Source organism: Elgaria multicarinata, chromosome 12 (genome assembly GCF_023053635.1).
Source record: "Elgaria multicarinata webbii isolate HBS135686 ecotype San Diego chromosome 12, rElgMul1.1.pri, whole genome shotgun sequence".
Lineage (NCBI taxonomy): Eukaryota > Metazoa > Chordata > Lepidosauria > Squamata > Anguidae > Elgaria > Elgaria multicarinata.
The window spans coordinates 10,027,173-10,041,612 of record NC_086182.1 but is presented as its reverse complement, the minus strand read 5'-3'; the positions used below and the strand labels follow the sequence as shown (position 1 = coordinate 10,041,612).

Genomic DNA, 14,440 nt, shown 5'->3' with positions numbered 1-14,440 from the left:
CATCAGGAAATACAACTCATGCTTCCAAATGGCGTTGTTTGGCGCAGAAATCATCACAGCTCCATTTTTGCCAACTTCCAAAGTCAAACGACAAATTTATCTTAAAGCCGGCTCCTTCCTTCCGTTTCAAGATAGTCAACATAAATTCCTACAAATGTATTTCATTGGTGATGGCAATGATGAACTGAATGCATGCTGCGGAATTTATACCGGCATAAAAAGGTCCATCGTTTCAAAACTGCAACAGCTACTTCACGAAAAAAACAATTTAGTACATTTGTTCAAAACAGCAATTGACATGATGCCATCTGATACACACAAGATTGTTATTCATGCTGACAAAACGCCTGTTAGAGAACATGTGCGAAGATTCAATGCTCCAACTATAGACGAAGTGGCAATTGTTATAGTCGGAGATCAATCTTGACAGGACCTTTCAAAGGTGAAGATGTCCTCATTCCTCGCATTCCTATGATTCCAACAGATATGCCATTTCAATTTAAGAGATTGCAATTCCCAATTCGATTGGCGTTTGCAATCACCATCAACAAAGCTCAGGGCCAATCTTTAGAATTGTGCAGTTTAGATCTAGACACAGATTGCTTCTCACATGGACAATTATATGTTGCGTGTTCTAGAGTTGGCAAACCAGACAATCTCTATATCTACACAGACAATGGAACAACTAAAAATATTGTATATCCACAAGCATTGTGAAATTAAACATATTAGAAACATCCGCTTTGTCTTTTCTTTCTTTTCAATTTAACCAAACTAAGCCACAGCAACGCGTGGCAGGGTACAGCTAGTAATAATAATAATAATTTATTTATTTATTTGTTACTCGCCTCTCCCTCTGGATTGAGGTGGGGTACAACACAAATGCAAATGGCATAAAATACATATAATTGATTAAAACATTTAAAATGTTTTAATGGGAAGAGGAGACGAACATGGGGAAAGAGAACACAGCGAGCAAGAGGGAACCACTTCCTGTATTTTTGTTGCATTTTTAACATTGCATCTAAATATCTTTTAATACCGTGAACCACTGAGGGATTTTACTATATTCAGCAGTATATGAATGCCACAAATAAACAAACTTATTTGCAAGGCTGAGATGAGTACTTCTTCCTAACAATTATATGACACATTAAAGCTAGACATGTTGGTGTGGCTGTAAAATGCAGTGTCCAAATTGGTGCTGTACGCCGATGAGAATGGACAGGAACAGGCAGTGACATGTAGACAAGACCAGGTTGCATCAAGACACCAAGCACTGGATACAGGTACAGCCTTATAGAAAGGTGTGTAGAAGGAATAGAACGTGCCAGGTAGGAATGAACTGTATTATCTACACAGCACCTACACCACGATCAGACCTTCCAAAGGAACAGAACTTTGTACCCCTAAAGGAAGCTTACAGGCCAACTGTACTTATATGACTGAAACAATACTTACCTTGATTTTAAAAGGTGTGTCAGTACACTTTATTAAACCTCACCACACATTTTAAAAGGTTCGCATCCTTTCAGTATGGAATAAATGTCACATCTCTACTCCCAATCACAAAGACAAACTGGAATCCCCGCTGCTCACATAAACATGCACTCAAATATGAGGGAAATAGTCCATTCTCAATCATCTTGACTGCGTCCCTAATGGTGGCTAAAGAGAGTTAAGGGGGAATTAATCCATCTTAAGTAACCTTGTTGTCAGCATCCAGGTCTCCTTCAACCCGGCTAGGATCATCTTGGCACAGGGATGCCATGATTCCCAGAAGAAAAATTTGCACACTCTCATATCTGCATATGTGAATTAATTTATATGTAAATGCAAAGTGGCTCTCTGACTGACTGAAGCTGAGCTTTTGAAAAAAGAGGATATTAATGAGCTACTTGTGTTTACATGAATGGGCATTTCTGGAAGCTTTAATAAGATGTATTTTATTTATTTTTATTTATTTATTTATTTATTACATTTTTATACCGCCCAATAGCCGGAGCTCTCTGGGTGGTTCACAAAAATTAAAACCATTCAAAGTATAAAACAACAGTATAAAACCATAATATAAAATACAATATAAAAGCTCAACCAGATAAAAACAGCAGCAATGCAAAATTACAAATTTAAAACCATGTTATTTAAAATTTATAGATTGTTAAAATGTTGGGAGAATAAAAAGGTCTTCACCTGGCGTCTAAAAGCATATAATGTAGGTGCCAAGCGAACCTCCTTTTAAAATACATGGGATAAATTGTCCTTTTCTATTTAAGCATTCCATATTTGTGGTGGCTTTTCTATTCATTAACGCTTGTGAGCATTCTGTGCGCGTGCGTCTCTCTCTCATCATGTACATTTATGTATGTGGTTAGTCTACTTGCAGGCACCTGCCTGAATGCTTTGGGAAATCAAATTAATACTATTACTTGATGTCTATTGATTATGTAAACTTACTTCCATACAACTAATTGATATTTCATTGACTGTCTTGATGACAACAATGAATGCTACTATGCAATTTTGTTGTTATTAAATGATAAATCAATAATTTCACCTTGACAATACACTTGCCCTTTTTAAAAAAATCTCTTACTTTTTGACTACTGAGGAACCCACCCACTTTCATACATTCGAAGTTGTCATCCTGTCCTGCAAAGAGGCCCACCCAGGAAAACGCCACGTTAACATAGTATACATAAATCAAAATCATGACTCAGACCCTTAAAATAAGGAGAAGGACTTCAAAAGAATGGGATTTGCGAAAACAAGCCATACCATATTTTCAAGATTATTATCTCATCAACTAGGTTTAGAAGCTTCATAGTACTGAAGAGGAGGGTTTGTTAAAGACTCTTAAGTTTCTAACAGCAGACTGTGTGTCAATAAAGAGACTTTAAATTCTTAGGCTGCAATCCTAAATATACCTATTAGGGAGCAAGTACAATTAAATACACCGAGACTTACTTCCAAGTAAACGTGGACAAGAATGAGTTGCAAAAATTTTCTGCAGTCAGGCTGGTGTCTACTCCAATATAGGCTGCAATACTAAACCTTCTTACCTGTGAGTAAGACTTGCTGAATGCAATGGGTCTTACTTCTGAGTAGACATGCCTAGGATTGCACTGTTTATTACTGCTCTGAGAGACTACCTTAATGCCAATATTAAACACATTTATTTGGCAATAGATGACCCTGATTTCAGTGTACCTCACTTCCAAGTTAAACAAGTATAACAGCATTTTAACCAAAATATAAAGCTGCCTAAGCCAATACGGACAGCCTTATTGCATAGTGTTTTATATTTTAGTGGGTATTATACTTTGTTCTTATTTACTTTTGCTTTAAATTGTTGTTACCTGCTTCAAACTCATGGGACAGAATAGGTTCTAATTAACATAGACCTTTTGTTCCCAGTTTAAGGAAGAGAATATATAACCCATTAATATGTGGATGCTTAAGGCTCTGGAGGTTGCTTTTATATTTTTACATTAAAGTACAAACATTAACTCAAGTATTAGGGCCACAATGTAATTAGACCATGTGGACACCTGCTCTTTCATTCTTTCCAACTTTGGAAAGGTAAGGAACTCTCTCTAAAGAGGCAGAGCAGGGTGTCATGCAAATGTAAATCGTAACAGAACTGAAATAAAGAGCTATAAATGAGAATGTGCAGGGCTCCTACAGCTCTCATTTGGTTCATAAAACACAGGCTGCTTTTATAAGGTAAATGGAACAACTGCAATTTGCGCTATACAGCTGGAGAAACAGAAAGCTCCAAGAGGAATTTTGTAAGAGTTAGGCATAGCATCACAGATAGCAATATGCAGTGATTTTGGAGACGCTATGTACCATCATTTAAAAACACCTGTCAGATGAGTGGAAGAGTAATTGATTCTGCATTTATCACTCCATTTTACTCTGGAAGAATCCTGAGACAGTGCCGCTTTAAATGCATTTACAAACATCAACAATTTAAATGCTCTACTTCAGATGTTAGGTATTGTTACCCAATCACACAGCCCCATCCTCTTTCACACTTTTCTTTCTGCAGCTGTTTGAATGAAAGGGGGAGGCAGGGAAGAGGAAGAAAAATGTAAAAGCCTTTCAGCCTATTCTTGCTTCAACAGCTGCTGAGCTGGCACTGTCAAAAGTCACTGAGAGCTCCACCACTGATTGTGTTGGTAGCTGGATTAAAATGCTGTTCAGCAGGGCTCAGGTTCAGTGACATTACGCCCCTTTAGGCTAGCAAAGAAGATGTGGGCCCTTTATTTACAGGTCCAGAGGACTCATAAGTTATGGCTCAGTTGCACTGTTTTAGAAAGTTTGACCCCTGCCCTGTGCTACACATACGCAAGATGTTGTAATCTGCCCGGGGTCCCATAATGATCCATGCGCCTGTCAAGGACTGGTGTAGACGATATAATCCTCACAGCCCAGTTTCCGGAGGTTTATGTGAGGGTGTCACATGGAGGTGGTATATGTCACACTATAGGATAGGACAAAGAGCAGGTGAAACTGCCATCTGGATGCGTTCCGCAATACATACAATATTATTTAATTAAATGTTGCAAGGCTGCTGGATTGAGCAGTTAAGAATGTGTGATCTCTAGAAATCCTTCTGATCTTAAGAAACTGGCCTCTTTTGACAGTTACCATCCTGTAAGCAGCTATAAAGCAAGCATAGAGGCTGCTCAGACAGAGGAAATTAGAAAGGAGAAAAGGGTGAATAGGTCTTTCACCTCTTAAACATAAACAGATGACCTCTGAGGCTGCATCCTGGCAACCTTCCTCACCTTCATACCTGGTCTAGCATCAGTTTACTTTCCTTCAATCCTTAAAACATCCCCCTTTGGTAAACATATACACAAATACATAAGCCCCACTGCCATTGCCATCACACAAAGGACCCCAAACACACACAAAACTGTTAAGGGGGGGGAGGGAGAAAGAAACATCCACAATTGTGTGCAAATGCAAAACAGCTTAATTTCCTGCAGTGGAGGTGGTGGTGGTGGAGAGAAACTGTCCTATGAACAATTACTCCTAAAGCTCCGGAGTTTGTATGTCAAAGACTCCTTTCTTTCTCGGTCTGAACTTTAAAAAGTCCAAGAGTTATTTTACGGCACAGAAAGAAAAAAGGGATGGGAGGGAGGGAGAAAGGGAGGGAGGGAGGGGAAAAAAACTTTCCTCTTTTCTTTTGTCTGCAAGCTGCACTGCCAACTAGGCAATGTGGATGACCCAGGTTCAACAACCCCGCTCTTGCCCTTTTCAGAGCCTCGAAGCAGTTTCCAGACGCACAAAAGGCCACCGTTTCCCCTTCGCCCACCCCGCAACCCCCCCAATAATAAAAAAGGCGAACATTTGCAAAAGGAGATGGTCACAGCAGGAGCAGCCGCCGCTGCATTGAAGGCAATGGGGTGCCTCTCCCCACCCCCTCCCAAGCCAAATGCCTTACCAGCTTTACAAGGGTCCTTATAGTCAATTGGATCAGTATCTTCTTCCTCTTCTTCTAGGACATAATTGTAATCTGTAAAATCCATTGCTTGTCCCAGGACCAGGAAGGACAGGATCAACAGCCGCCCCCTGGATGCAGGCATGTTGGCAGGTCCCGGGAAATGCTCCACGGAACTGGAAGGGGGAAAAAAAAAACAGGAGTGGGAAAGGGAAGGGGAAAAAAAAGAGAAATGGAAAGAGATGGGAGGTTTCCCCCCCCCCTCCTCCTCTCTCTCCTTTTTTTTCTTTTTCTTTTAGGGAAATGAGATCTGGCGGAGGCGGGTTCAAGCGCCAGAGCTCAGCCCCCTCCAAGCTGGAGGGCTTGATCGCAGTACAGCCCTGGGAACTGGGCCAGCCAGAGAAGGGGGTAAACGAAGCAGCTTTACAGCTTCAGAAAGATGCTTTCCACTCACCCACGGACACATCCTTTTTTGCCTTGCGCGGTCCGGCTTAGTTGGTTGCGTCCCCACGATCGTCCACGGAGGTCGGGGATGGCGATGATGGAAAGCAAAGAAGGGGGGGGGGAGGAGGAGAAGGAGCAGATGATCAGAACCCCCCGCAAAGTTTCCTGCCGACCCGAAGACAGAAAGCTGGGAATGTAAACAAAGCTTGTAACCACAGACTGAACCCCCACCTCTCCAGAATGGGCTTATTTTTTAAAAAAGAAAAAACCTTCAGAAACTCTTATGGAGGGGGCGGGGGAGCGCGAGAGAAAAGAGGAAGGAAAGGGCATTTTAGGACAGAGCAGAACATTTTAACTCAGCCTGGATCCTTTTCAGGGAAAATGGGGGAGGAGAAGAGGCACAGTTTAAATAAATAAATAAAATATCTCATGCAATCAGCAATGAAGCCAAAGGTTGCATCGCAAGCCGGGGAACGGAGAGTTGCATTTCCTGGGTGGGCACAGATCGGTCGTTTCCCACCCAGCCCCCCTCGGCAAAAATATTTTTTTGGGGGGGGGGATTTCTAAAGCAGTAATAGGCTGTAGTCCTTTGCTTTAGGAGGGAGTGGGGAGGGAGGAGACCGAGGCGGCGGCGGCGGCTGTTGCTGCAGCGGCGTTGCTTGCAAACACACAGAAAACCCCCAGCTAACTCGCGCGGCCCTTGCTAGTGGGGGGCGCACCCCGAAAATGGGTGCATTGGGATCCGTGGGGGCGGATGTTTGTTTTGCAAAGGCGCAAAGTGGCGCTGCTGTTCCCCGGAACTATAAAGGGCGGGCTGGCGGGGGGAGGGCAGAGATGAACAAAAGCGCGGGAGTTGCACCTTCCAGGAGATTACTTAAAAATAAAAAGGTGGACAAAATCCTAAAGGGAAGTTTAAAAATAAATAAAATTAAAGCAAAACGAAGCAAACCCTAACAACCCACACTTTATATAAGTATTTCCTGTCCAAAGCGATGCTGCCAAAAGCCCATATCGGGTTCACTTTCCACGCAATGCGGCCAGGATGATCCCCACGTTATCCCCGGGGTGCTTTAAGCTTCGTACTTTATGCGCACACGTGGCCACCCGCCAGGCTGCACGGAGCAACGCGGTGCAGGATTCCGACGTGCAACGGACGCCTTGCAGGGCTGATTTGGCGGTCTAGCGCTGTGGTTTTCTACGGGGAAACCGAGAGCTCGCGAATGGATTTTGGTTCCGGACACTGTAAATAGCAATAATCATCATCATTATCATCCTCATCTTCGTCACCTGTCGAACAAATTGGGTTGAGGCAAGGGCAGTTTCTGTGTGGGAAATATAAGGGGTACAGATCATTGCGGTTAAAAAGCATTACGAAATTAGACAGATGTTGTTTCACGGTTTGTTTGAAGTAAAACGCCTGCGAAGAAAATATAGTAAAATTAATTAAAAAGGCATTACACCTGTACAGAATAACTAGATAATTAATGGGCAGGGGAATCGTCTGGTACTTTTTGTCTAATGTTTTCTCTTGTAGTCTATATACCAACAGGTGTCCTTGCAGAAATTTCTCCTTGGCATCATATATACCTTTCTGGAGACGTTAAGATGCAGCTCACTCATTAACATCATATCCCACACTCTTCATCTATGTTATTAAATTTCAGGTTTCCTTAACTGGACCTCTTTTCCAGGCCACCTGTTTCTAATGGTCCTGTGCATGATTATTCATTTTAACGATATATAAATAAGTGTTCTGAAATTGCAAAGACCTAAATTAAAATAGTTTTAGTTCCTTTAATTTAATTTAAATAGTTTTAAAGTAAAAGTATTCACTGAGGCAACACTGTCATGAGTTTGGGAAAATATGATAATCGTGTTTGGAAAAATCTAAAAGGCCTTGTAGAAAATCTGGCTTTGGTTGGAGCAGGATGATCAAAAAGCTTTTAAAATATATTGTTTTATATATTAATTTAAAACAATACCAAGGCACCTAAGGGCATAAGAAGAACCATTCTGTATCAAATGAAGGGCCTGTCTTGGCCAGTATTCTGTTCACACAATGACCAACTAGCAGTCTGTGGGAAGACCATAAATAGGACATGAGTGGAATATCACTCTCCTCATGTTCAGAGTAACTGGTCATACTGTGTCTGCTACTGGAAGTAAAATATAGTTATCATGACTAGTAGCTATTGATAGCCTTATCCTCCATGAGATATAATCCTGTGTTGGATCAACATATGGTGATAAAAACACATTCTCAAACAGATTCCGGTTGTTTAGATGCAAATAAGATGACTAAGGTCAGGGGAGGATTTACTTCAACACCTGTTTTCCCACTTGGAAAGGTTTTCCCACATGAAGAGGTTTACCAGTTCTTATCTCCTAATACCTCAGAGGGGAAAAAAGGTTTTGTAGCAGAGGCCTTCTACATCCAAATTCAGAACTTGTGTGGCAGCTGTGTGGTAGAATTTCTGCCTGGTTTAGAATTCTTAAAAGAAGCAGGAGGCCTTGACCGGGAAAGGCTCTGGTAATCGTAGGCCTAGCCTGAATACTATAACTGACAGCACTAGCAGACATTTGTGGGTTGAAAGGAAGAAAAAGTATGTGTGTCAGGCTGGCATATTCGACACATACTGCATTGGGTGCAAGTCTGGCCATTGTTTGAATGTGAAGGAATATTGCCACAAGGGGAACTTGTTAAACTACATATGTAACTTGACTGTGGGTGACACCTACAGGTCAAACTTTGTCACTTTGGTTGTCTCTGCAGTAAACACAAAAGGTGTGATGCTTAGAGACCATAGGTTGCCAGAAGACCACTTTTGTCCCTGTTTTATGTATTTGGAAATAGAGAAGGCTACTGCAAAATAAGTATGGCAAAAAAGAAAAAGGGGAAAAAAAGAATGGTAAATAATTAGGAGTTACCACATTCCATTTTGGGAAAAATATCTGTTCCTTAAACGTTCTGTGCAGAGAGATTCCACAGGCCTGGCATCTCTTGATAAATTGCTGCAACAAATCATGTTTCCCACTATCACTTGATTGACACGCTCACATTCTTGTATTACAGCTGAAACTAGTTTGGAAGAAGAAAACACATTCTCAAGTATGTTCTGGTAGTTTGTATTTTTCTTCGAGCATTTCAAATTTGCATTCTAATTTTAAAGTTTTTCTTCTTCAACATTGCCCATAAATAGCAATGTTGGTTTTTAGGGGGAAATGAACATTGCCCAGCAATGTTTTCACTGATACTTTGCTTTAGGAGTTATGCTTTAAACATTTTAGGTTTTCTTCAAAGTAATTTGTGAAAGCAAAAGGGGAGTTCTAAAAGTTTGAATTCTGAAATTTGCCTGATTCTGAATTTTTGTGAATTTTTGTTTTAGTATGGTATCCTGATTACTTCCCCATTTCTGAATTCCTAATTCTCTGACATAGAATAGGTTTACTGAGAAGTAATCCCCACAGTGTTCAATGGGGCTTACTAGTAAGTGTGCTTGGAATTGCATCTTGTGCATGCATTTTGTGAGTACTAAACTAGTAATGGTCCAGATTCCTGGTCCATTTCAAAGCCCAAGACAATAAACAATTAACAATACAAATAAACATTGACTTGTGAATGCTTTTGCAAATACTTGGGCTATTACAGAGAACTCTCCAGTGGAATGGGATTCTGTAATCCTACGTGGTTTGGTATTGCTACTTAGATAAATCAGTAAGGGGAGCCAGTAGAGCTTATGTATACCATCATATTTAGCTTTTAAACCAATTTGTGCTGGATCTGACACCTATCATTCTTTGCTCATATATCCAAGAGCTGAGGGATTAATAACTATCCATTTGTAAACCTGGATTTAGCAAGCTATGATTCCTGTCCACCTCTCTTCCAGTTGCGGACTTAATTTGTTCTGTAAGCTGGTACTACTCAACTTGCATAAGGAAGGGTATGGATTGCAGTTCAAGACTGATAAGGAATTAATCAAGAAACATCTCAGGAAACCCCTATCTTAAATTAGTTCAGGTCTTCAGGGACAGAGGAATTGTCACTAAAGAAACTTGCTGATGTATTCTCGGAACCCTTATTTTCTTCAAGAAATCCTGGAGAATTGATTAATTGCCACAGGACTAGAGACCCATAAATGTCCCAGTTTTCTAAAAGGAGGATCTGGGAAACTAGAGAACAGTCAGGCTGATTCTGATAACAGAGAAAATACCAAAACAAATTATAAAATGGTCAATTTGATAACAATGCAGCAATTAACAAAAATCAGCACAAATTTGTCAGAATAAATCCTACCAGGCTAATCCTTCTCTTTTTAAATCTATTTACTAGCTCAGTGGATTGGGGGAATGGCATGGACATAATTTATCTTGACTTCACTAAAGCATATGAGCCTAGGCTGTTAGGCGGGATATTAATACAATAAATAAATATGACCACATCCCCATGATATTTTGGCTAGCAACTGGTTCAATGTGGGCTACATGATAGTGCCATCAGATGGATTCAGTGCTGGAGAGTATCCATTTTAGATTGGGAGCTGTCTGTAAGCAAGTACAGGCTTACAACCCATGGCCTGTGAGACAAGTGTCAGTGTCCAGGATGAGTTGTAGATCAATCCACCTAAGGTGTTTTGTATATAGGCAGGATATAAATTGAATAAATCATCATCATCATTATAGAACTGTGGAGTTGGAAGGGACCACAAGGATCATCTAGCTCAACTGTCTGCAATGCGCAGGGAAACCAATTAAAACATCCATGAGAGGTGGTTGCCCAGCCTCTTCTTAAAATACCCTCGAGATGGAGAACCCACAACATTAGTATGTAGACAGTTCTACTGTTCCAGAGTTTATCATAGAATACTAGAGTTGGAAGGGGCCTATAAGGCCATTGAGTCCAACCCCCTGCTCAATGCAGGAATCCACTTTAAAGCATACCTGACAGGTGGCTGCCCAGCTGCCTCTTGAAGGCCTCTAGTGTGGGAGAGTCCATGACCTCCCTAAGTCATTGGTTCCATTGTACTGCTCTAACAGTCAGGAAGTTTTTCCTGATGCCCTGCCAGAATCTGTCTTCTAACTTGAGCCCTATTCTGTGTCCTGGGATGATTGAGAATAGATCCTGGCACTCCTCTGTGTGAGAACCTTTCAAGTATTTGAAGAGTGCCGTCGTGTCTCACCTCAGTCTTCTCTTGTCAAGGCTAAAAATGACCAGTTTTTACTCTCTCCTCACAAGGCTTTGTTTCTAGACCCCTGAGCATTCTTGCTGCCCTCCTCTGAACCCCCTCCAGCTTCTCTGCATCCTTCTTGAAGTGCGCCCAGAACTGGATGCAGTACTCAAGATGAGGCCTAACTAGTGCCGAATAGAGGGGAACCAGTACCTCACACAATTTAGAAGCTATACTTCTATTAATGCATCCCAAAATAGCATTTTTTAAAAAAATGCAGCCACATTACACTGTTGACTCATATTCAGCTTGTGATCTTCAACAATTCCAAGATCCTTTTCACTTGTAGTATTGCTGAGCCAAGTATCCCCCATCTTGTAACTGTGCATTTGGTTTCTTTTTTGATAAGCATTTCTGATGCTGTTCCCTTTGGTCCTCCTTTATTCTCCCCTATAAATCAAAGGATCCCAGCAATGGAACAGGCATCAGAGTGCTACTCACTGTCTCTGTGCGTCGCCACCCTTGTCTGGCCTCAGAGCAGCCCAGCACCCTATACTCACACCTTCCTTTCTGCTGCCACCATTGAATCCTGTACCCTACCTCAGGTACCTCACAAAACACTTGTGTGAAACTAAAAGAATGTTTATTAACAAGAAAGGTTATGCAGTTATAGAGCGTAATGGTTTCATCAGGTTCAAGTTTGTTTCAATACAGTTCTATATACAACCCTGCCTACTCTACCCTCTAGACTATACTACCTCTCCTCCCTTCACTCTGTCCCCCAAAATAATAAAACACATTCCTACACTAAATCTAGACCCTCTTTCTGATGTACCCAAAACTTCTCCTCTCACTCTTCACACACTTCTCACTAACTGCTTCTCTGTTAGTTCCTCCCACTCCGTGCTAACCACCAATCCTAACCTTTGAACCACCAGCCAATCAGCATTCACTCTCACATCCTGGTCATGCACTCTCCCTCCTACTAGAATTAACTATCTAACAACCTTGTTCCAGCAGTACACACAGCAAACACATCTTTAAACTGCAACCATTATTAAAACAGTACAAATACATTACAAAACAGGCATTCAACAGCAAAAAATCACAGCATTCCCTGTACCTCCATGTCATTAATAAAAATGTTGCAGAGCACTGGGACCAGGATTGAGCCCTGCGGTACCCCACTCTTTACCTCCCCCCAGTTTGAGAAGGCACCATTGATAAGCACTCTTTTGAGTCCAATTCTTTAACTAGCTGTGGATCCACCTAATAAAGGGCAAAAAGGAGGAACCTGGGAACCAATTACCTAGGGAGGTCATGGCCTCTCCCACACTAGAGGCATTCAGGAAGCAGCTGGACAGCCATCTGTCAGGTATGCTTTAAGGTAGATTCCTGCAATAAGCAGGGGGTTGGACTCGAAGGCCTTGTAGGCCCCTTCCAACTCTACTATTCTATGATTCTGTAATAGTTGTTCCATCTAGGCTAGTTTTCTGATCAGAATGTCATGTGGTACTTTGTCAAAAGCTTTGCTGAAATCAAGATATATTATGTTCACAGCATTCCCACAGTCCATAGGAGAGGACAAAGAATGAGATCATATTAGTCTGTCAGGGTTTATTCTTGACAAATCCATGCTGGCTTCTAGTAATCACTGCATTGTTTTCAAGATGCTTACAGATTGACTTCTTTATAATCCGCTCCAAAATTTTCCCAGGATTGATGTCAGACTAACTGGTCCGTAGTTCCCAGGTTCCTCCTTTTTGAACTTAGGGACATTAACCCTCTTCCAGTTGTCCAGCACTTCACCCGACTTCCATGATTTTGCAAAAATAATGGACAGTGGTTCTGAGAGTTCTTCTGCCAGATCCTTTAGTACTCTAGGATGCAGTTCATCGGGCCCTGGAGATTTGAACTCATTCAAAGAAATTAGGTGATTCATGACCATTTGTTTATCAATCTCAAATTGCAATCCTTCCTCTTCAGCCTTTTCTTTGTCATGTTATCAATTTGCCATCCTCATTAAGTAGTTGAACCACCATTTTTTCCTCTTGTCTTTTACTTTTTGTTGCTTTTAGCATTCCTCACTAGTCACAGCTCATTCTCAGCTTTATCCTTCCTGATGCCATTCCTGCACTTCTGTGCAGTCTGTATTCTTCTTTTGTAGCCTGGCTGTCCCCTTCCACTTCCTATATGTGCACTTTTTTGTTTTCAGGTCCTCTCTAAGCTTTTTGTGGAGCCATATTGGTTTCTTCTGTTGCCTTCAATCTTTTATTCTTGTTGGAATCATCAGGAAGTTTTTCACTCTATTTAATCAAAATAGAGGTAGCTGTAATTTATATGCTGATGATACATTTGCGTGATCTTAGCTGTGAACTATAGTGTGATTACAAATGGTGTTCTGTTGTTTTCTCTTCTTGGTTTGTCCTTTAGTAGATCATTCTTGGGTACCAGTATGGCTCTGTTGATATGTTTCCCCCCCCCACTTCGTGGGGTTGGTAGTGGGATCTGGGAAAATGCTTGATTTAGGTCTCTAAGCGGTGAATCCCTCATGAGCCTGAGCAGTTATGGCTGTATCATACAGTTTGGTTGTAGTCAGTGGATTTTGTGATGTGTTCTGGGTGGAAGCAACTGCTAGATGGTAATTCAGGGGCAAATCCTTTTCCTCACATTAGAGGACAGAGTAGCTTCTGTTGGATTGCCTGCCTCCACCCCCTCAACCACCACTGATGCCCTGGCATTTTATCCCTAGGCATTTCTCCCATTTGTTACCTGTAATGCACTTTTAAAAAGCCACAAGATAACTCAGTTCTAATCAGTCTAAAAATGCTACTCTCAAAAGTACCCTTATGCTTGAAGTGATCATGAAGACAAAATCAAATCAAATCACATACTTAACTGGAACATTCAGAACAATTTATTGAAGTCAACCTCAAGCAAAGATTTAAATCAGTGGAATGTCATTTTAAAAACCTTTCCAAATTAATTCTCACGGAAGCAAAACCACATCTGAATTCCAAAGTATTTGTAAAATAAAAAAGGCAACATCTCAGTAAATATAATGTACAAAAATTATATGTTCCTACCATCACTCACATTCAGTAAGAAGCTAAAATATTACAGGCAATTCTAGATACACTATGACTAGTAAACAATGAGCTATCTATATACAGGTTAACCAAGCTTTATAGATTTCACACTATGCAAGAGAACATAGGCTAAACAACAAAACCCTCCAAAATGTTGTTAAGTCTCAAAGTCTACGCAGCAACATCAAGTCATAATACAGTAACGTCCCCATGGAACACCCCCAGGGAAAATTAACACTACTTGTTAGTGTTAAGAGCTTCTATATTTGGGTTTGAGAAACTCC

At 41.0% G+C, this 14,440-nt stretch overlaps 1 protein-coding gene across 3 annotated transcripts in view; it reads right to left on the bottom strand.

Moving 5' to 3' along the window:
• The window catches only part of BMP1 (bone morphogenetic protein 1), a 169,120-nt gene extending 163,194 nt beyond the window's left edge, over positions 1-5,926 (bottom strand). Inside the window, exons 1-2 of one of the 3 annotated variants that reach the window (XM_063139360.1) lie at positions 5,910-5,926; positions 5,459-5,631 (exon numbers count right to left, since the gene is read on the bottom strand). In XM_063139360.1, the coding sequence (XP_062995430.1) occupies positions 5,459-5,600 (142 nt within the window). In that variant the 5' untranslated portion in view covers positions 5,601-5,631; positions 5,910-5,926. Of the gene's footprint in view, positions 1-5,458; positions 5,711-5,909 lie in introns of those variants that run through there. The other 2 variants (XM_063139362.1, XM_063139361.1) reach the window with 2 other exon arrangements.
• Positions 5,927-14,440: the final 8,514 nt, after the last annotated feature.